General features: G+C 31.3%; 6 protein-coding genes across 6 annotated transcripts in view; 4 read left to right on the top strand and 2 right to left on the bottom strand.

Moving 5' to 3' along the window:
* LOC113400469 (frizzled-4) overlaps positions 1–2,017 on the top strand; it is a 33,132-nt gene extending 31,115 nt beyond the window's left edge. Inside the window, exon 3 of the mRNA XM_026640035.2 lies at positions 1,102–2,017. Within this exon, the coding sequence (XP_026495820.1) occupies positions 1,102–1,739 (638 nt within the window). The 3' untranslated portion in view covers positions 1,740–2,017. The remainder of the gene's footprint in view (positions 1–1,101) is intronic.
* A 2,504-nt stretch (positions 2,018–4,521) lies between these two features.
* LOC113400571 (transcription factor A, mitochondrial) lies at positions 4,522–7,411 on the top strand. Its single transcript, XM_026640205.2, has 5 exons — positions 4,522–4,705; positions 4,928–5,138; positions 5,365–5,523; positions 6,094–6,287; positions 6,879–7,411. The coding sequence occupies exons 1-5, from the start codon at positions 4,632–4,634 to the stop codon at positions 6,988–6,990; spliced, it is 750 nt and encodes a 249-aa protein (XP_026495990.2). The 5' UTR covers positions 4,522–4,631; the 3' UTR covers positions 6,991–7,411.
* Positions 7,412–8,276: 865 nt separating this feature from the next.
* Positions 8,277–10,255, bottom strand: LOC113400572 (uncharacterized). The gene is made up of 2 exons (XM_026640206.2): positions 10,058–10,255; positions 8,277–9,988 (listed from the first exon to the last, which is right to left on the bottom strand). The coding sequence occupies exons 1-2, from the start codon at positions 10,167–10,169 to the stop codon at positions 9,414–9,416; spliced, it is 687 nt and encodes a 228-aa protein (XP_026495991.1). The 5' UTR covers positions 10,170–10,255; the 3' UTR covers positions 8,277–9,413.
* Positions 10,256–11,023: 768 nt separating this feature from the next.
* Caf1-55 (Chromatin assembly factor 1, p55 subunit) lies at positions 11,024–17,065 on the top strand. Its single transcript, XM_026640204.2, has 10 exons — positions 11,024–11,179; positions 11,325–11,502; positions 11,627–11,742; positions 11,989–12,193; positions 12,966–13,040; positions 13,288–13,470; positions 13,732–13,849; positions 13,978–14,108; positions 14,428–14,605; positions 15,159–17,065. Exons 1-10 carry the CDS (start codon positions 11,158–11,160, stop codon positions 15,249–15,251), a joined length of 1,299 nt encoding a protein of 432 aa, XP_026495989.1. The 5' UTR covers positions 11,024–11,157; the 3' UTR covers positions 15,252–17,065.
* Positions 17,066–17,186: 121 nt separating this feature from the next.
* LOC113400573 (uncharacterized) lies at positions 17,187–18,215 on the top strand. Its single transcript, XM_026640207.2, has one exon. The coding sequence runs from the start codon at positions 17,289–17,291 to the stop codon at positions 18,213–18,215; it is 927 nt and encodes a 308-aa protein (XP_026495992.2). The 5' UTR covers positions 17,187–17,288.
* On the bottom strand, positions 18,200–22,039 carry LOC113400568 (homogentisate 1,2-dioxygenase). The gene is made up of 10 exons (XM_026640203.2): positions 21,823–22,039; positions 20,900–21,072; positions 20,699–20,795; positions 20,451–20,628; positions 20,241–20,361; positions 20,039–20,169; positions 19,682–19,836; positions 19,317–19,443; positions 18,614–18,795; positions 18,200–18,385 (listed from the first exon to the last, which is right to left on the bottom strand). The coding sequence occupies exons 1-10, from the start codon at positions 21,835–21,837 to the stop codon at positions 18,245–18,247; spliced, it is 1,320 nt and encodes a 439-aa protein (XP_026495988.2). The 5' UTR covers positions 21,838–22,039; the 3' UTR covers positions 18,200–18,244.
* Between the last annotated feature and the right edge of the window lie 1,915 nt (positions 22,040–23,954).

The raw sequence follows: 23,954 nt of genomic DNA, 5'->3' as shown, positions 1-23,954 counted from the left end.
GATTAAATGGAAATATGTATGTCACATGCTGTTACACGTTAAAGTTTTCAAAGTTAAAGATTCAATAAGTAATATGTTACTAGTTAGTTTGTATATTGGCAGAGCACTTTATATTTTTTTAATTATTCACATACATATTTTAAAAAACGATACCTTACTATGTAATAATAATTTTATAATCGAATGGTAATTCCTTATTTTATAAAAAAACAAAGCGGTTTATTTGTGTCGTATTATCAAACAAAACCCCTTATCACATAAGCTCGGGAGTATTAAATCCTTCATTTAACGGACACACGGTTATTTGAAGAATACCGCTCTGATAATGTTCTAAAAACTCGGAATTAATACCGCAATAAGTAAATATAAAAATAGAAATAAAAAGGCCGACTTTAGATAAAAGTAACTGTGAGTAGCGGCAGACTGCAGCTAAGTAAATTTTTGAAACTTAAAACAGTAAGATAAACACGTGTAAGCCTTTTAATACCGCACTTTTTCTTTTAAAGTTAGTGTAAACATTAATTTATTACAAAATTAAGTAAAGCGGCAAAACGAAATAATCCACAGAGAAGTCTTATAAAATTATTTCAAGATTAAAGTTTTAGGTTGGCAACTTAAAATGACCGATAAGAGGATTAGGGCTCAGGCATTTTTGTCATGTGATCTTTTAGAGTTAGTCATAACAATAAAATCGTCATATATTTTATTTTTATCCCTCTTAAATCCAGTCCCGACCAAGTTTGGCACTATACAGACCGATTCTCAGGCATATTGCAGTTTCAATCATACCCAGGGTATTGTTCTTTTATTTTTATTATTTCCCCTTCCATTATAGCGAACGAAAGAAATGCGCGGCCATTATTTGAGCCGTTAAATACGACACCTTTCCTCCTCGCACGCTCGTATTTCAATTTTAAATCGGCCCTTTTTAACCACTGCCTTATTAATGCAGCCTTTTTTCTCGCCGTCTGTTTGTGTAGGTGTTCGCTTTGAGTGCTGCTTTATTGGAAATTGGAATGTTATTCTTTTCGGAAGAACGAGTCCGTATCCGTTAAATGTACAACTTAAACAAAATATATAATATTTCTTAAATCATTTCAGGAACCTGCTTCGTGGGGAACCAGTCGAGTAAGTCATTACTGGCGTTGGTTATCGTCCCTGAAGCAATATGTTTGCTGTTGGGCACCGTTTTCCTCGCGTCTGGTCTGCGGGCGGTGCTTCGTCGCCCTGTCCCTTTGCCGGCTCCAGCAACGCTTTTAAACGCGCCTCCTCAACCTCATCCTGATCAAAGCCTGCTAAGATTGGGAGCGTTTGCCGCTCTATACGCAGTGCCATCAGCTTGCATACTCGCAACGTGGGTATATGAGTACATTCTAAGGGAAGACTGGTTAGCTGCTCCCGTGCCATCAACGGAGCCATCAACACAGCCGCAGCCAGCATTCTGGGTGTTCCTATTCCGTATATTCGCAACGCAAATATTAGGAGTTATGGTGGCAGTATGGATAGCAACGCCGCGATTGAAAGCGCTGTGGAGAAGAATGACAGGACCAAGAAAGCCAGTCTTGGCGAAATGTCCATCGGGTCCACCCCCCACGCCTTTAACATTGCATTGTTATGCTACACATCCTCACACATTAACTCGACACCCACAAAAGTATGCCACTTACAGACCGCCACAGCAACAATCGTATCGAAAACCTCGGCATTATCACTACTCGGCCGGCGAAACTATTCTATGATTAATAAAGATAGAATACAGCAATGTATGTAAAATAAGACTTTATAACCACCTATGTAGTGCATTTATTATGCTAGTGAACGTAATTTGTATTTTTTTGAAAAAATGGTGCCATTTGTAGTAATAAAATCTATTTAAAAAATATTTGTAAGCTGAGTACGTTATAAAATAAATAGAGACTTGTACATAATTATGTATAGTGTTTGAAGTATATAAGTTCAGTAAATATAGATTGCAAGATTGTATATAATTACATCCACCTCGCATTTTAACAATATTTACTTAATAGTGTAATAACGACTTAAATAAAACAAGAAAATACGTGTAATAATTTTTGCGAATAAGTAAAATAACAAATAAATAATGGAAATGATTTTACATGGACGCTAGTGAAATAGATGATGTGCCTTAAGATGCTTCATTTTTTGTACACGATTAAACATATAATTTTAAACGTTAGAGGTCTTCAATAATAGCAGCCTGTAAATTTTCCCACTGCTGGGCTAAAGGCCTCCTCTCCCTATGAGGAGAAGGTTTGGAGCATATTCCACCATGCTGCTCCATTGCGGGTTGGCGGAATACACATGTGGCAGAATTTCGTTGAAATTAGACACATGCAGGTTTCCTCACGATATTTTCCTTCACCGCCGAGCACGAGATGAATTATAAACACAAATTAAGCACATGAAAAGTCAGGCTGCCTGCCTGGGTTTGAACCCGAAATCATCGGTTAAGATGCACGCGTACTAACCACTGGGCCATCTCGGCTCTTGTCTTCAATAATAATTATTATTATTCGAGCAATCATAAAATCTAATTGATTCTAATCCTTGTCCTTTAGTTTTATAAATCAACTGTATTGTTTGACAGTGACAAATATTCGTATTAATCTGGAGTAATTTTTATTTTACGACTGCCGTAATTACTTTAAGAATGTATGTATGTATGTTCAATTTTATATTAAGTGTTGTTAAATTCTAAGTAATATAGTGAACTGACTTATTGTAGAATTAGTAAATAAAAACAAGAAATTATTTTTATTTTTGTTTGTAAATAAAAGCATATAAATAAAGATAGTGATTAGCCTAATTTTTTATGATAGTGATAATGTATATATGTTTAGTAATTGGTATACTGAAAACTGTAAATATAAAAAAAACTAACAGTATATTAAGTATTTTGTATATACATAATAAAAGTAAAATAATAAAAAGCATTTTATTTCGTATACCATGTTGGATATGGTAAAAACGGAAATCGAAATTATATTATTAGAACCAGGTACCTACTATCTATTTTTTTTTGTTATCTGTGCTTTAACCTCGTTTCAAACTATATCAAAATACGAGTTAAGAAGGAGCTAAAAGTAAATAAGTACTAATTTAATTGTTTTTTTTTAATGTATTTAAATAATAATATAACCGAGAGGGCAATAATTAGCTCAATAATGTATGCTAAAATACTATATCTGAAGGGCAATAAGTTGCCTTTATTTAATTGCAAATATACTGGCCGGCTGGTAAATGGCCCACCTGATTGTAACTCGACATAACTACCCAATAGACATTGATACTGTAAGTAATATTAACAATCCTTTACTAGCCAATGCGCCACCAATCTTGGAAATTAACCTTGGGGTTACTCTGGCTCACTCTGTAAACTGGAAAACGACAACACTAATTATTACTATTTGGCGCTAAAATCTATGTATGATAAGTGCGTGTTGCCTACCTAGACGGACTTGCACAAAGACCTAACTAAATATAACACCCCAATCGATGAAGACAATACAGAAACAGTAACACATCGGATTTTTAATAATGCTACCAAACATGTTTTACAGGCCGGCAACGCTTCTGCAAGCACCCGGGGTGCTTTGTTGCAGATGTCCATGGGCGGTGGTAGTCACTTTTCATCAGGTGAGCCTACTGCCCGTGCGTCACCTATAACATAAAAAAATTTACATTAACAAAAATAGAAGATATTCAAGGTGACAGGTCAACGGCGAGTTCTAGGTATCCAGGTGTATGTCGCGTATCACTAAATTGTACCTTTATTGTCCCACAAGTTCCGATTATAGAGAGCGAGGCCGACAACAAACGAAAATTAAGCTTTAGTCTTTTTACATCGATAATTTACCTTTTAAGAAAGTAAAGAAGTTATTAAAGACATTTTTGTTTTGTTTAGATTAAAATGATTAGATTAAAAGTCACTGATTAGATTAAAAGTGGTAATAAATCATATAGGTACGTTAGACTAATTGTTTTAGATTTAATGAAGTATTTAATTTTTATAAATGGTTTTTCTTATAGTACATTATACCGAAATTCCCAATAAAAATGTATAAAGAATTTTTTTAAGAAATACTAAGTAAGAAGATATACGTCCCCGACTAAGAAAGTGGCCGAATAGTTGGCCTTACTGACTAGTCAGGACATCTTAATTCACACACATTATCAAAAACAAAACAATAGTGATTTAGGGATCAGATTATCAATATAAGAATGTATAACATTCTCTGAAAATATTTATGTAATATTTTCTAGTAATACTATCGTTGAAGTTCTTACATTATCAACTTTTATTTTTAAAAAAAATATTCGGCGTGCGTATATATTGTAAGGATCCAAAAATAATGTAATATAGTTGTAACAAGTAAATTATTTCACTTTCTTTACATAACAATTTTTTTTTATTCTTGCTTTTATTACATAACAATTATCTCTGTGGCAGATTCATTGGCTTTATTCTATCAAAAGTCAAATTTCCTTTTTCCCACCTCCCAAGTCATATGTCATTCCAATCTCTGACTCATGTGACATTTTATTTACGGTAATTTTTATAACCTGAGAAACGAATATATTTTAATGAAATTACCACATCATATTTAATAATGTCTCCATTTAGTAATTTATGTCGTTTGAGTAACTTCATAACAGGCAGCTATAAGAATGTATTACTTGGAAGGTAAGATTGAGGTTATGACGCCAAATTTATGTTTATTTATGTTTCAAAAGTGCACTTCAAATGATAACGAGTAGAGGTAACGTTTTAATTGTTTGCTAATATAATAGTGACCATAAAGCATTCTATTTAATAATTGATTAAGAGTTGCTTAACAATAGATATACGTGTTATTATTTGCGAAAAATAAATAAAAGACAATAAAAACGTAACTTAATATTACAGAACAAACTGGATTAATCAAACCCAAATATGTAATTATACGAAAAAGTCAGCTGAAGCGAAGTTAGGGATTGAGAAGCCAAAGCGACCTCTAACTCCTTTCTTTAAGTTCATGACGCAGATGCGACCTGCTCTTCTCGCCAAGAACCCTGGCATTAGCTCCAAAGAAGCCATAGCCTGGAGTTCTAAACATTGGCAACAGTTGGACAATGAGGTATTCAATTTAATTATTTTATATGCTGTATAAAATATGTCTATAAGACATCAAAAAATTTCATTCATCAAGATAACAATGAAATAATAAATATATGAGATTTTTTATAAAATTGTCTGTATCACATTTGCACCTAGTTCATAGTCCATTCCAATATTTGAAATCCATTTAACATTTCTTATTACATTGTAACCTAAAATGTATAGCAACATAATACCTTTTATAGACAAAGTCACAAATGCTAAAAGAATATGAAAAAGATCTGGAGGATTACAAAAAGATCAAAGATATCTATGAATCTTCACTCACCGATCAGCAAAAAGAGGATATCAAGAGAGTCAAAGATGAAATGGCTGCTGCTAAAGAAAAAAGAAAGCTCAAAGCTGTAAGTAATATATTGATTGTTATTATAGCCTTTAAATGTATATATGTATCATATATATCTACTGTTTTTTCTTTGAAAGATTGGGGAAGAATACACATGATCATTTTTTACCTGACAAGCATTAGATGAATTATAACTACTAATAAGGCACATGGAAACTCAGAGGTTCTTACCGAGGCTTAAACATTCAATCTATGACTAAGATTTATGTGATTTAGCTCCTAGACCTAGTTTTGTTATACATAAATATGTTAATTATAATTTTAGTTTTGCATAGAGTAGGAATTTGTTTTTTTCTATGATCTATCTACCTATATCCTAGTCTAATTGCTAAATAATCTCATATCCATAGTTAAAACTATCCGAAATAATTGGATAATCCTTAATCGTATCGATAATTATAAATTTGTATCCATAGTTATGTCTGAAACTGGTATAACTCTACTCACATATCCATTTCTGAAATTACATATCCATAACATCCCTAGTATAAAACAAAAGCTATTAATTATATTCTACATTGTAAACTATAGTTGTAAGTTAAAATAATGTGTTCTGTTGTTTTTTTAGGAATATAAAGAAATGGGCCGGCCAAAGAAACCAATGTCTTCCTACTTCTTATTTGCCCAATCAAGACATGATACATTTAAGGGTAGTGATATGAAAGAATACCAAGAAAAGTTGAGAACAGCCTGGTTAAAATTACCTGAGAGTGAAAGAGTGGCTTTCGAAAAACAGGCTCAAAGTCTTATGATAAAGTATAAGTAAGTAAATACTAAACAAAATAAAAGTAAAATAACCTTTATTAACAGAAAATAGGGAAATTTAATGTCCTGTCCTTGTAACTGGGAGTTCATTACCACCCAGTGCCCCATTTTTCTATGCTAAACCTGATTAGGTAACCTGTCCACCTCTAAAGCTGGTTCATTTTCATTTTGTATGTTACTAACTTTATTTTCGGTTTTGATTTATATGATCATATTCAGTTTGTCATTTAGCTCAGCCGTTACCATGCAATCCATTGCATGTTGACATTTTGACAGTTTCTTGCTTTGGAGGTTTGATAGTTTTCATGTTCACAGTTATTTGCATCATAATGTCAAACTATTAATTTGAAATTTTGTTCCATACATATTTGTTATAGATCAACTTTCATAATCACATAAGCATATTAATCACCTGACTAAGAAATTAATTAGAGAAAGATGGAGCAAATTAAAATTTGTACAATAATGTAAATATAAACAGTCAAAAATAGGCTTGTACATTACTTTTGAAAATACCCAACAGATAATATACTACATTTATACTAGAAATAAAAACTATATGAACATTTACATTTGTTTTATTTGCAGGAAAGATTTAGAAGCATGGGAATTGAAAATGTTATCATTAGGTCGTTCGGACCTTATTAGGCAGAAACCTACCCGGCAGAAGAAAACAAAATCTGCTAAAGATACACAATAGGAACTCGGGTGCTCTGATGTATCAGTTAATTCTTTACAAACAAAATCTAGTGATAAAGAAAATATATCTAGCGTACCAAATACTGAAGGTACAATAAAACCTTTATCCACACTTCATAATGTTCCTCTAAAATCTGATAATTCAGATGGAAAATGCAATACAACAACATTAGAAAAAGTACATCAGAGCACGGGTGATAAGAAAACTGTTAAAAATAGTTTAAATCAATCGGAGAATACCTCAAAAACTGAAGAGATAAAGAGTAAGACGATCATGACTAGTATTAAAAGCTTTTTTAAATTTTAGAGTTTAGTTACATTTAGTTTGCAGTAGTGTCGACATCATTTACTTAAAGAATTTGCAATGTATAAATTCATTTCTTAAAAATAATATAAGAACTTCATAAAGATTTATGCATTTATTTTCTTTTGTTTTGATTTTGTCACCTTATTAGCACTTATTATTCATTATTGTAAAGCAGTAAAAATTAAATCCTAGAACGAACTATGAAGTGGCTTGAAAATATATAATATTGACAATAATGAGTTTAACAAAAATTTCAGATGAAATTGCTAAATCATTTTTAACTGTTAATTACTACACTAACATTATTGAAAATAGAGATTTATTTATTCATCCTTTTATAAAGTAAAAGTTCGCCTACTTTGCGTGTTATATGCACAATGTCACTGCAAATTTATTAATTTCAATTCTAGACTGGCTTTTCAATAACGCTTTGAATTCTAACTCTACGGAAGTAGTTTGGCGTGCCTAACAAGTTTCAAGTTATCGGTGAGTAGTTTTGTTAATAAAATACCGTATATATTTTTATATTAATTGAAATATAATTGTCAATCCTAAGTAGCGCTTACATTTTACGGTATAAGGAATTTTGTAATTTCTATTTAATGTTAAGGAAATTATAGTCAAGTAAACTGTTTCGAAGGAGTGATCGATGTTGGCGCAGACGCTATAGAATAATTTTCTAATGGCTCAAGTTGTACCACATTATTAAACTATTGATGCTGTTTATATATCAAATTTATCCTTATATAAAAAATTAATTAACTCCACGAACTGAATTTAGTATGATTAATTAATTTAAATACTCAACTGACATTATATCAATATACTATTTTTGATAATTTGCAAAATGTTTTTCAACCATGCCATAATTTTTTTTTTTCATATTCACATTTAATAGTAAATATAAAAGCATATTTTTATTAATATTTAAAATTCTTTTACAGCACACTTTTACGGGGAACGGAATGAAATGCAAGAAAAACATTGTTAGAGCAATTTTTTATTTCAAAAGTTTGTTACAAAATATAATTAAAATAAATATTTTATTTATATTTCATTGTCTATTTACAACAACAGGCATTAAGCTGGGATTATTTGTATTAAATAAATAAACTGTATCAGCATTAAAAATAAAAGCATGACAAAGCAAATATACATGAATAAATAGCTATTATATGTGAATTATTCATTAACTTTCTAAGTCTTTGGTTTGATGCCAGCTTAAGTGTCTGTTGTACTTTGATTATAAATTTCTGCAAGAACCCATAACGTTATAAATGTCATATCATACATGCAATATACATAACAAGTGCCTAGAATAAGTTATGTTGAGCAAATAAGCCATAAGTTATAAATATTGCCAATTGAAGATTACAAATTCTCTTTTCAGTCACAAACTGCCATGATACACATCCAGTTTCAAGTGTCCTTTAAATGCAGTATAACAGCTGTCATTTTTTTATTAACATTTACAATAAAACTTGGAAGAAATGTATTACAAGAATGCCAATAAAATTTGTACATATACAAATTATAGGATAAAACTAAAAAGAACAATAATTATTTTACTATTATCATTAATGTATTAATTTTATGAGGTTATATTTAAAGATGTTTTTTACACAATTTTCATTAAAAAACAGGATGAGATACTTAAAAATTTACATGAATGTCATCATAAGTATAGAAAAAATACAAAAATAGACAAATATATTCCATATTAAATGCAAATAGTGGAAAATGTAATATTACTAATATTTTTATCATAGAATGAATATTCCCCATAGAAAAACATGATATCATCACAGTACTTATTGACAAATCAGAACAAATAAATGAAAAAAAAAAATACAAATTACACATCCCCGAAAATACCAAGTGCACACAATATAACTAGTATTTGATAATACAAAAATTTTCTATTTCACTATGTACAAACTTACAAATTTAAAACTATAATGGCAATATGTGACTAAAACGCACACTTGTCACAACATCTCACTTACATATAAAGGCACAAGCAATCAAACTATGATACATTCCCAGTAACCTTAGCTTGCTTAAATAGAAACTGTTCAGTCGTCCTGAATTTGTAGTTAAACAGTTAAAATTAAATCCTACATGTTGTTTCTCACACTCTCACAAAGGGACTGTACACATATAATTGTGAATAAATATACACACACATCCTGAGAGAATGCACTTATCCATTGTGTGACTGACATAATTCTCTGTACTCTACTGGCTGACATACCATTTAAAAGTAAAAGGGCATTGGCAAAATTAGAACTTTGTTGCTTTGGGAACCATATTAATTTTGTTGTGACATATAAAACTATGGGAAGAAAGAAGTATGTATTATCAAATGTTACAAACGAAAAACTATAAAACAATTGAATTAATAAGGATATTAGCACTACGTCGTATTTGTAGCTAACTAATTTTTCCATTAACGGTGGAGACTGTGGCGTTGGTTCAGTTGTCGCGGGTAAAAAAGCTGCTATGTCATGACTTGGAATGGTGACATCTCCATCACCTATTACAAAATTGTCGTGATTCGTTGACACAAAAACAAATGGATCTCCAGTAGTTATTACGCCATTGTTAAGAGCACACTTGTTGGAACTGCTGCTTTCTTGAAAATTCGAGTGCTCAAGGATCGGTTCAGGTATTGGCGCTTTGATCGAAGATTCTGTAAAAGTAATAAAGTATGCAATTTAAGATATAAAATAAAATTATCAAAATAAATATGAATAAATACCTTTACAAATTTCATTGTCATTTTTTCCCGATATAAGTTGAAGTCTGTTATGAGAATTCTCTAATATTTTTCTTCTTCGTGCTTCACGACGTGCTAATGCTGCTTCAGCCATATTGGCAATTTGACAAAATGTCTAGTTGTGTTACCAACTGTCATAGCTTGTCATTGTTCAATTCAACATTGGAGTTGTTATGTTTAAGAATTGATATTTATATATATTGTGTTTATAAATTATTTTCAACAGCGTTGCAATATATAATAAATATAATGATGTGCAAAAAATGAATTGTGATAAACATTTCTTGCCATGTAAATAGCCTGACAAACCTGAATTGCTGTAGAATAATTTATTTCATAATATTTTAAAATTCTTTTTATTTTATTAATTCAGTTCTTGGAACTAAATATTTAGTATGTTAATACTGATCCCAACTTGGAACAAAAATATATAGTAACCAGTTATTATTACTACTATGATAAATAAGGATAGAGTTTGAAGTATAATAAAAAAAATACATAATAACTCCTATATCCTTTTAAATACTGCTTAAATTCAAATTTAATTGATATTTGGTAAGACTTTTTGGAAATAATTATATATATTTGACGTCATAAGTAAATAAAATAGCATAATAAGTAAAGAAAAACAAAGTCATAATCTGCCTGTGCCTGTCATGTACTTTATGTATAACATAAAATTACATATATAACATACACAGATAATAGATTCTAATTTCTAAATAATAAAATAAGCTATAAACTTATTCTAAGTCGAAAATAAGTCAAACGATTTTCTAAAAATATTCAAAATCGATCACCATACATTAAACTTTCGAACTAATACAAAATATTTACAATCCTTTTATTTATCTACAGAAGTCTTAATTTGGTTTAAAGTTAATCTTATAGAGTAGTCGGTATAATAATTACAATTAGTTAGTTAGGGAATAATTTGTATCGCTAATATATTTTGCGTTTTCGTAGTTGGCAACATTGATAACGCTAGAAAAGGATTGTTGTTTGGCGCCTTTACGGGGCCGGTTGGTTTTTGTGATAAAACATATTATAATTGCGAACGAAAGTTCGTAAATAACGATAAAATGGGTGATAAAGGTGATGGAGGTAATAATATTTTAAACTATTCAAGAATCTAAGAATTTAAATACAATAATCTTACATATTCTTGACAGGCCGTTTATCATTTTTTGGTTATCAAAACTGATGTATCCTATTTATTAGAAAATATTCAAGGGTTTTTTACTTATAGAAACGTTCGACGATGCTGTGGAGGAAAGGGTTATTAACGAAGAATATAAAATATGGAAGAAGAACACACCATTCTTGTATGACCTGGTCATGACACACGCTCTGGAGTGGCCCTCTCTGACTGCACAGTGGCTTCCAGATGTTACTAGACCCGAAGGAAAAGATTATTCCGTTCACAGGTATTAAAAAATCCTGTATTCTCGAAAGTTATAAATTTTAAGTAACTTTCTTTGTTACCCATACAAGATCTCACAAACGTCTTCGTCAAAAGAGTATTAACATATTTGTGTTATTCGTCTGTAGGCTAATTCTGGGTACACACACATCGGATGAACAAAACCATCTCCTGATTGCAAGTGTCCAGCTACCAAATGAAGATGCACAGTTTGATGCCAGTCATTATGACAATGATAAGGGTGGTAAGTGTACTGAAATGAAATTAACAGTTTGATAAATATTTATAAAATACGTATATTTTTTTCTATATTTCATTCAAACTTATTAATATTGTAAGCTAAAACAGTATACAATTCCATATTAATTTATATAATAACTATTAAATCTGATATAGACTTCTGATATATTCTTAGGGTAATTAGTTGAGAGTACCTTAAGGTATTTTCTGTGAAACATGTGTGTAATATGGCTTTATCTTTGTTCTTTAGAATTTGGTGGTTTTGGATCTGTATCGGGCAAAATAGATATAGAGATAAAAATAAACCATGAGGGTGAAGTGAATAGAGCACGCTATATGCCACAGAATCCTTGCGTCATTGCAACAAAAACTCCATCCTCTGATGTGTTAGTGTTTGATTACACCAAGCATCCTTCTAAACCAGAACCTTCTGGAGAATGCCATCCTGATCTTAGGTAATATTTTTTTTGTAAGAGTATTTTTGTAATGAATTTTTAATAATGCAGGATGGATATTTGATACAACAGAGCGGTTCTAACTTAACTATAGATAAAGATAATTTATTATATAAAATAGATTTGGTAGAGTAATACAAGTGTTCAAATTGATTGTTTTTTGATGGATGCAATGATTTACTCTTTTCCATAATGTAAATCTTAACCAAAGATTGTACAGGCTTAAACCCTGTCAAGCACCCAGAAGTTAATTTGATTAAAATTGCACCTGTTATATATTTATTGTGATAAAAGTTAATTCTATCATCTGTAAAACAGCATCAAAAAATCTAACTGATTTTGTTATTATTAAATAATCAAAAACAATAGTATTTTTTTGCAAGCTAATTGCTACTTTACTGGGACATTACAAGCTTTTTCAATCCTTATAAGAAACAAGGTGGAATAGCATAAGAAGCATTTGTTAGTAAACTACAGTTTTTCAAATATCTTCGGTCATAATAGACAGTTTTCAAGTATTTTTTCCTGTATTTATAACTTAATGTAAAATCTCAATAATCATATTTTGGTTGTTTTAAATATTTTTCTTTATGTTTTAAATAATTTTTGTTTTCCAGTTTTATTTCATCTTGTATTGTTATTGTTAAATTCCTTACAAACCAATAATGTATCTGTGGTAAATAGTTACTAATAACTTTTTTAAATTATAATGTTGAATATATTTTTATTTATTTGACAAAAATAAACTGTATTTATTATTTTATTTGTATAGATTGCGTGGTCACCAAAAAGAGGGCTATGGGCTATCCTGGAACCCTAACCTCAATGGCTATCTTCTTTCAGCTAGGTAAGAAATATGTTTTATACTATCAATTATCCTTAAATAAATATGTAATAAAAATTTACATAATTATATAGGAATGTATTGATACTCAAAATAATATGCATATTGCATATATCAATTACAGTTTAAATATTAGTTGCTTCCAATGGTTCAAGGCCAATGCTAATGATTTGCTAGATCTACTCGCTACTTGTACTGCTAAAAATGTATTCTGTGAAGCAGAGGTGGTATATGTGAGTGCGTGTTGCAGTGATGACCATACGATCTGCCTGTGGGACATCAACGCGACGCCCAAGGAGGGGCGCGTGATCGAGGCCAAGTCCGTGTTCACGGGCCACACGGCCGTGGTGGAGGACGTGGCCTGGCACTTGCTGCACGAGTCGCTCTTCGGCTCAGTGGCTGATGACCAGAAGCTTATGATTTGGGATACTAGGTGACCATTTGTGTATTGATAATGTACTTAAATTCTGATTACATTGGTAATAATCAATTTTAAAATACCTATAGTTAATAAATTAGTAATTATTAGATAAGTATTAAAAAGTTTAGTAATGAAGTAAATTTTTAAGTCTTAATTTTTATTGTAATCTTTTGGTAATTAATTGACAATGACTAAACAAAATTTAATGAATAGTATCTCATTGGATTCACTTCTGTGTGTATTTAGTTTGTGATAGAGAACTATGGTTTCCAGATGTAACAATACCTCTAAGCCGTCACACACGGTTGACGCACATACGGCAGAAGTCAACTGTCTCAGCTTCAACCCTTACTCAGAATTTATCTTAGCGACTGGCAGTGCTGATAAAACGGTAAAAATTAAAAGTCTTATTTAAATGTCGAATTTGTTTTATTAGCTTTATTCTTATTTGTACAAATTAATTTAGTATATGTGGGCACTTTTCTACAATTTACTAATGAAACTATATTTTTTTATTAGGTCGCTCTATGGGATTTACGTAATTTGAAACTCAAACTTCACTCATTCGAATCACACAAGGATGAAATCTTCCAAGTACAGTGGTCACCGCATAATGAAACCATCCTTGCAAGCAGCGGTACTGATAGAAGGTATATATATTATAATAAGAATATTATTTATTACTTTTAATTACGTATGAACCTGTGTTCATACGTAATTAAAAGTTCATAAAAATAAACTGTTCATAAAAATAAATTGTTTTATATATTATAAATTTTCCAAAAAAAATCTCTTTTCTTTTTTTTCGACTGGGTGTCGATCAAACGGAGGTGGGCTTGTGATTGTTTATTTTTCATACAATTTTAGAACTCTTCGAAAATGTATCCATATGCATACAAAACCATTTCTGTGGAGCGATAAGAAAGTGTAACGTGTAGACAATGGCTAAAGACTATGCCTCGTTTTCAGACTGCATGTGTGGGACCTGTCCAAGATAGGAGAGGAGCAGACGGCGGAGGACGCCGAGGACGGCCCGCCCGAGCTGCTCTTTATACATGGCGGACACACTGCCAAGATCTCAGACTTCTCCTGGAACCCCAACGAGCCCTGGGTCATCTGCTCCGTTTCCGAGGACAACATCATGCAGGTCGGTATATATTATAAAACCGAAATACCACTCAATGTTTAATCACGAAGTCTCAGAAACTATAACACGGACAAACTTGACATTTTGCAGGTAGCTTCCTTATAGGATGTAGACATCCGCTAAGAACGGATTTTACGAAACTCCTTCCCTAGGGGCGTCAAACGGGGGTTATTGTGTTTTATAAATTTCGTGCGGGTAAAGACAAATTTTCAGCTAGTAATCAAATAAACAAAATAACGGGCTCTATGTAAAACATTGTTCCCAATGTTCTTGCAACATATTGACAAAATAGAACACCTTGATACATCGGCTATTTCCATAAATTATTTCATTTAAATTAAACATTACAACGCTCGGAAATTAAGTCGCATATCGTTCTATTATATATAGTATAAAATTAAAGATAAAAATCCACAGGTTGAAGAGACAGTTTCGTTATAACAGGTTTGAAAAACATTTTTGCCTGTGCAAAGTATCATAAATACACTTTCCCATTTCTAATACTATTCTTGATTACTTAAAACTTGCGTATTAATCGAGTCATTCCACCCAGGTGTGGCAGATGGCGGAGAACATTTACAACGACGAGGAGCCCGAGACGCCGGCCTCGGAGCTGGAGTCGGGCGTCAACGTCAACCACGGGTAAGGCCCGGCCTTCGCCCCGCACGCACGCTCCTCTATAACTGTACGTGGAACAGATCTTCTATTGTGCATTTTAAAATCATTCATTTATTTTAGGGTGTTTTAGAACAACTTTCAAAATAATAAATAACATTTAAGTATTGACTCTTTTGTAATGCAAATAAGGTTTAATTTGTGTTAGTTTAATACGATATTTGAATACAGATTTTGAAAGTATGATATGTTAGATCTGCTCCATCGTTACTTTTCACGATGTCAATGTTAAATTATCAAGGGAAAAAATGCCAGAATTGTATGCAAAAGTTATAGTTAAGTGGCTGAATTAACTATGTGATCAAAATTTATACAAAAATGTTGTTGGGAGCCTTTTCTGTTATTTAAATGTATCAAATTACTTCAAATTCAATAACAAAATTAAATTGTATTCAATTGTTTTACATGAGGGCCAGAGGTTGTGCGTGAGTTTTTACTCCAGCAATAGGAACTTCGCTATTTATAGACTGACTTGATATATGCAATTAAACTGTAATGTTATAACTAGTATATAAGCAATATAACAATAGGAATGATTTGAAATAACCATATAATCATTTTTACTTATATAGAAGTAACTTTTTTTCATGTATAGATATACAATTCAAAAAATATTAGTGATCTTCCTAATGTTGGTGTGAAATACTATTTAGGGGCCAATGTTGAATATTTTCAAAGTGCAAGAATCTCTCGGATAAATCAGAAGATTTGTTTTAAGGGAAACAACATATTTTTGTTATATATTGTGCATACGAAACATTGACGAAGGCATTTACAAAACCTCCTAACTCAGATTGAGTAAGGTTATAAATAATTCTATATCCTGTTCACTTTCAATATGAAATATTATAATAATTACGAGAACAACATTCGTCTTTCGCCTGATTCTTTCTACTATGTTTACACATAATCCCACGAAATAACAATGTTGCTAGTGCAAAAATAGTTACGGATTATAGTTTTAAAAAAAAAGCAAATTAATTATGATATTGAGGTCATTATTGATATTTAAGGTCGTCTGGCTTGTCAGAGATTAATATCGTTGGTTTATGGGATGTATGTAAACTTGTAATAAAAAAAAATTTACAGTATTCATCATGTTTTTGATACAATAAAATCGTGAAGGGAATTTAATTTCTTTTACATACAGTAATAACGCTGATGATAATTATATCAATACATTATTATTATACTTTATAATATATATTATAATGATTCTACCTAGGTACTAATAAATATAGATTTTGTAAATACTGAAGTCGCTGAATACAATTTAATTCCGTAAACAATAATATTTCCATTATATTATAAATATTGAATTAATTGAAATAATGTACTTCATTATGAATGTTATATGTTATTTTGTCAAATATTTTTTTTGGATGACAATTTATTTTAAGTAATTTGAACGAGTTGGCTTCGCTTATGACATTTTATTGCACATTTCATCTGTAAAGTGAACATGGTATAGTAACCAAACTTTGCTAAGAGTTAAATTAAAAATAAGATATTCAAATAAGTTTCTATTTTTATTAAAAAAAATGTCGTCATCCGGCGACCTTAAGTTTTGCAAAGTTTTAACTATAAAATAATTTTAAGTTATTCTAAAATCCTTTCGCCGGCCCTTGGAGGTCGATTCCATTCTAATTTATTATCAATTAAGTCACAAGATTAAGTCAGAGACCGAATACACGACTGACCGATTGTATTTATGTTTACGCAGTAATGGATTGTAATTTTAAGCTCCGCTAATTATTACGAATAAAAACTATCTCAATTCAAAAAGCCGTTTCATTGACCCACAAAAGCTATTAAGGTTAATTGACAAGTCTTATTTGCGTAAACATTTTTAACTGATCTAATTCCGTGTGGGATATTCCACCCTCGTGTTTACTGTCGCTAAACACCGCCCGTCTGCGTCACGCCTAATGTGATTGCCCGACTACTGGGAGTGGAACATCGCTTCGTACACGCACAAGTGCAGTTCAAATTCGATAGCTTTCGAGAAATGTCGCCTTATTATTTTTTACTTGTATTTTGCTGTCTAATATCATCTCTATGGGCGAAAAGAGGGGGTGGAGGTTCCGGTGGCAGATCGATCGGAAGTCATTACCCTGCATCTAACGGACTGTCTGGCAATTCTTATGTTCATACTTACCCTCACGCTCCACAATCTTACCCGCGTGGTACTCAGACCCATAGCTACCCCCACACGCCGGGTCTCTCTGGGAACAGTCATTCCCCTCACGGTATGCGACACACAGCCCAGGTAAATCATTACCACTACTATCCACCGCAGCAGATAAGCTATGGATCGGTGCAACATCCTGTGTTCCACGGACATCCCCCTGTATACGTTTACGAGTATAGAAACTCCGGCAGTCGATTTGATAACCTATTAACCGGTCTGGCTTTGTACAATTTGGGCAGAATGTCCGCTAATCGACATGACCACTATCACAACGGGGAATATACGAGAAGACCAGGCGAGATATGCAAACTGAGTATTCATAAAACGAATGGAGAATATGAAGAAACTCGTATAGATTGCAAACTAATGTCCAGTTTTATATGGGACGCAGAACGCGAACAGAAGATAAGCACTAATGTTACTAAAACTGTAACCGTTGTCCAAAACGTGACTAAGGATGGAAACTCGACGGTATTAATTCAGAATACTACAGTAGTTGACGCGCTCCAAGTCAAAGGGCCGTCTATAAATGTGACGCCAGGGATGAGTTGTTTTATGATCCGCGTTTCGAGGGAAACTTCGATCTTGAAAAGGAAAGTGGAATGTGGTCTCTTGCAGGAATACGCCACTAAGTCATTACGATACAACAGTGGTACAGCAATATCACCAATGATATTAGTTTTATTATCAACATTTATCTCGCTACAGATATTAAAATCACACACTAGTTTGAATTGTAAATAAACTTTATTTTTTATAAAAAAGAAAACATATTAATTTTGAACATTTATTTTGTCAGAGAAGAGCTTAGGTAGTTCTTGCCAGCATTCGTAGTACTTGGCGTCTAGTTTTTGGCAGGTTTCGAGGCCCCATTTGGTGATGGCCATACTCAGTGAAGATTCAAACATAAATGCCTGAAATTTGATTTAAATTAATATAATGTAATATGATAATATCATGTCAATAATATAACTGTACTCGTGATAGAAGTGAAACGTAAAAAACATAACTTTCTCTCTATCTCTCTTTCTCCATGACATATCTTTCTTCTTTCTCATATAATGAAATGTTCGACCATTAGGTAATATTTGATATGTAAATAGAATTCGCTATATTATAAATATCGAATATGTAATAATTACCTGAGTGCCAACAGCGATTTTTTGTGGAACTAATTCCGCTTTAGAAGCAGTTTCGAAACACTTTGTGTCAGGTCCGTGTGGCGTCATCATGGAGTGCAGAGACGCGCCGCCAGGCAGGAAGCCTCCCTCCTTGGCCTCGTATGACCCCAAAATGAGACCCATGAATTCACTCATGCAATTACCTATAAAAATGCAAAAATATTATATTTTCTTGAATAATTTATATATTTATACTAAATAAATATTTTTCAAAAGTTAATTTGTCTAATTCCATTTTTACGATTTTAATATCTAATGTTGTATCGTTATAATTTTTATTAAGTTTTTTATAAATCATAGTTAATATACGCGCTCTAGACATTTAAAGAGTAAAACTCACGATTTTTCCAACATACCTAATACGACCAACCATATTATTAAAAGAAGTTAACTTTTGTTTATATGAAAAGGTAATATGAAAATTTCACGCCATGATCGGTTTTATTTCAGGAAAAATACATTTTATGTACGAGGAGCAAGTTTATATTGTGAGACTATTTCTCATCCCGTGCGTGTCTTAACGCCTCATATTACTTGTCCAGAAAGTACTGATCCGAATTAAATAATGTAAATAGTAATTAAATTTACTTACGCTTGAAATAAATAATTTGTTTATGATTAATCATTTGCTTAATAATATATATTTAAATAAAAATATACTTACGATGATAATAAGGAGGTCTAAAAGTATTCTCTTGCACGGACCAGCGCGGTGGAAAGATCACGAAGTCAGCAATCGCTACGCCTGGCTTTGTTGAAGGGCATGTCAATACGGTGAATATTGACGGATCCTAATATACAAAAAATAATTATTTTCGGTAACGATTCCATTAGATATTGAGTTTATTATCACAACTTATTTCATTTTTAAACAAATATTTATAATAGATAAAAGAGATGTTACAATATGTCGGATAATATTGTGTGTACGATTATCAGACAGTTCATCAAATGTACTCAAGTATATTGATAGTCCTTTTATTTAACTTATGGTTTCTCACTTTTGATTACAAATACAATAAAACTTACACAATGATCGAATGAAACTGAGTTTATAACCATAAACTTGCTGAGGTCGTATTTGTAGGGCACGTAATTCCCGTGCCATGCCACTACATCAAAAGGGGAATGATTCTGTTCCGCCTCGAATATGGTACCCTGGTACTTGTTCAGGATTTTAAAACCTTAAAAAATACCACAAAAATTATTTCAAATTTAAATGGGAATATATAATTCGTAAATTGTTCACATGATAAGTTTATTAAAGAAATGTATAAATGGTTCATTCACCATGCAATCATCATTAAACATGCAACTTTTATCGTAGTCTAATTTTAATTCTTGAGTGTTTTCTGCACGATAATTTATTAGAACGTAAAAATGTACCAGGTATATCCTTATCTTCAAAATGTGCCACAGGCGTGAGGAAGTCTCGCGGGTTGGCCAAACCATTAGCACCTATCGGTCCCAGATCAGGTAGCTTGAAGTGCCCATCGAATACTTCCAGAATATATCCTCTGTAATAACATTATAGAAATTAAGTCACTTTAAAAATATTATTTATTGCTTTGTTTGTTTTTATTCTTACCTAGACGGTCCTTCCACCGCAACAGCGAATCGCATTCCAAGTTGTACGACAGCGATTTCGTTTGGAGACACCACCATTTTTCCAAATTCCGTAGTTATATTTAGGGTTCCATGTTGCGGCACTGGATGAGATAAAATACACAAATTTATCAGAATTTTTCACACCCAACAACACATAAGGGAAAATTTACTTTATCATCTATCAATTAACCAATAAGTAAGTCTCCATCGCTGCTGTAAAATGCGCTTTTGTCCATCGAAGTGTTGCACAAGAACACGTGGATGGCGATGCCGTGTCTGGCGCGAGGATCGCCCGCGCCGCATACCGTATGCAGGCCGGCCACAAAGTCTTGTTCCGCTGATGGTAAGTCAAAAGGGAGCCAGCGACACTAAATACAGATATAGCAATTAAATCGTCTAATTAAACAGATATCAATCGTGTTGCTTATTACAACTTACCTGATTCGGATCTTGTTCGACATCATCCCATTTGTGTGTCATATATTTAGCGATGTTGGTTCGTTTGAACGGTTTGTGAACAACTGAAGGGCGAATTCTGTTAATAATTTAAACGTTGCAAAGTAATGCACTTACAAAAGGTTAAAAAAAAAATTTAATTTTTATGACCTATATAATACATAAGTAAATTATTTTACTGACCGATATAACCAGGATCGTTTATTATCGTGTCGGGGAGCTGTAAAAGCGCTGCCAGACAGCTGTTCCGCGTACAACCCGTACGGACATTGTTGTGGACTATTCTGACCCACAGGCAAGGCACCAGGCCTTCTCGGATCTTCACTCAAGAATTCCGAACCAAAGCCGGATAAATACTAAAATTTTACCAAAATAATATGTTATCTACATAATAACATTAAACGTGCATTTATTCGTTTTTTTCATTCGAATTAACTTTATAAGTTTAACTACAAAACCTAGTGACAGAATATATTTATATAATAAATCAAAATACCACTTATTTAATTTGTATATGTTTTGGGATATAATCCATTTCAAGTATGTACCCTTAATCAAAACAAATTAAATTGTCGACGCGCGTGCTCTTACAGTAGTGGAAACAGTATAGATATAAATATTCTCAGATTTACCAATGTATTAACTATAAATGTTAAAATATAATATTCAATAAAATCTTCTATGAAAATTTGTCAATAATAACTAAGCGATCCTTATTTTTTATAAATTTATAAATGTATGTTCGTATTTCTTGTATTTAATCTCAAAATATTCCGTCGAAAAATTCCTAATTTCTCTGTGATAGGTTCATACTTAGTTAGATAGTTATTCTATATATAGATATAGAATAACTACACATAAATATATAGAAAACATTATTATTTAAAAAGAAAATTTACAAAAATTCTAAATTTACTTGAGCTATAATATTTGTATGTATTATTTATACTTCATTTAAATACTTATTAGGTACCTACGATATTTAAAATGAAAAATAACTTGAAACGATTTAAGCCTCTATTTAAACAAGTAATTCTATTTAAGACCCTGAACTATAATGGTTTAACAAGGATTCATAGCTGATAAAAATAAAAATAAAATCTGACCTTTAATTCTTCCATATTTCGAACGAACTGATGAAACGTGTGGCACCAGAAATGCGATACTTATAAAAGCGAGATGTTTATTTAAGACTAACTGGTAAATCTGCAGGTATGTTAATTAGCCTGCTTGTTTATTACGATAACATGACGATAACAGGTTGAGGTTGCCAATGTTCGAGATAAATACAAAACAGAACTGTTTTGACCTATTGTAAAATTATACGACGCAAAAATGTTATATTAAACATTAATTTTATAATTTATTATTCAATTATTCTAGTCAAAAGAAACGTATAGGAAGTATATTGATGTCCGTATATAGATTGGGTAGCATCTTTCTTTTTTTTATTATATTTATTGGATCCAAGATGGCAATGCAGTATTTAGAGCATTGAAATCTTAACCGCAGTTCAAATCAGGGCAATCTCAAATTATTTTTTCTCATACTATTTATTTATTTAATAATATAAATATTTGGTGACAATTTAATTTAAATAAAGTTGTCGTTACTTTTATATTATTAGACTTATTTATAAAACATGTTTTATTCTTGATAGTGTAATTTCATAAGTTACCTATACAAGTATGGAAATTAACTGGTTTGTATGACATCTAAAATTCTTTCAATTTTATACTTTGTTCCATAAATAATTGAAAAAAATATCTAAAACTATGTTAAGTTTTCGTTTGGATGTTATTTCTTTCATTTCAGAGGTATTTCAATGTAATTCAGGTATTTGTTTGCTTGAACTTAAGTCATAGTTTATTCTGAATTACATTGCAGATACTTGTTGTTGTTTAAACCGTATATATAATAAAGTCAATGTAAACATGAATATTAATAAACGAAGCGAATAATAATACGCGATCCCAACGGAAGACACGCCCGCTCCCCGCTTCAGAGGGTAAATTAATTATAAAATAAATATTAATTTAAAAATAATTTAAGACTAAAAAAGCACTGATTTTTGTGGCAGACAACTAATCCCAAGCAGCCTTAGTAGCTATAAAATATTATATTTATTATATTTAATATAAATATTCATGATAAAATGAATAGCTTTGTTTACGTTTTAATAAAATCAACTATTGCCAATAAATTTAAATATTTTCAAGGAAGTAGTATGAGAATCAAAACAAAAACAGAAAATAATAGTATGCGCTGGTAAATAGCATTGGTATTTATAAGGCATGTAGGGATTTAACAAAATGAAATTAAACGTCAGTACGAACTTTACTCTCAAAAGGTAGAGTACGGTGTTGCCATCGTTTATGTTTATACATTTATAATGTTCCACATAACTTAATATGTGCATACATTTAAAATAAATGAATATCGGAGTAGATAAATCTTCTTGTACTATTAATTTGATTGAATTAACACTTGGAACTTATGCCGTCGGTACTTGCCAGAAAATTACTGATAAAGTACCACCGCTGTTCAATGAGCACGCTGGTCGTATCGAGAAATTGTTTAAAAAAAACCAAAGAGTCATAGTAACGCAGGTCGAATCTACATAAATAATATATATAAAAAACTATAAGTATAAATTAATTACATTGAAATATACTTTAAAGGTCTCAAGGGGATTCACTATAATAAAATCAATACGTTTTATAAAATAAAACAATTACTAAGGTTATTTGATTATTTAATTCAAATTCTATTCTGAAAACGTCTCGGAATATACATTGGTAAACATCTAATTGTATTATACAAAGTATTCAACTATTGCGAAATTATTTGTATGCATATTTCAAAACACCTGCATCTACGAGTATAATTATATATTAACATTATTATTGTTCTTATTAATACTTTAGCATATGATTTGGACATGCAAAGACATAAGCAGCGAATATAAAACCAATAATTACGGAAAGAAACAATTAATACAGCTTAACCAATAGCATTCTCCAAATATTAAACAGGTAAAATTTGATAACAAAATAGTATATAGTAACGATGGTAAACATCGAATGAAATATTTCTGAAATAAAAATATTAAAAGCTTTGTAAAGAGAGCATAGACAATTCAAAATTAAACATATCAAAAAATTATCGTTCGAAATTCAAAAATAATAAATGTATACAATACATACATAGTGATCATTATTTCAGAAATATTTTCATC

The sequence above is a fragment of the Vanessa tameamea genome, chromosome 17, assembly GCF_037043105.1.
Source record: "Vanessa tameamea isolate UH-Manoa-2023 chromosome 17, ilVanTame1 primary haplotype, whole genome shotgun sequence".
NCBI classification, from domain to species: Eukaryota; Metazoa; Arthropoda; class Insecta; order Lepidoptera; family Nymphalidae; genus Vanessa; species Vanessa tameamea.
This window is presented reverse-complemented; position numbering and strand designations above follow the sequence as displayed.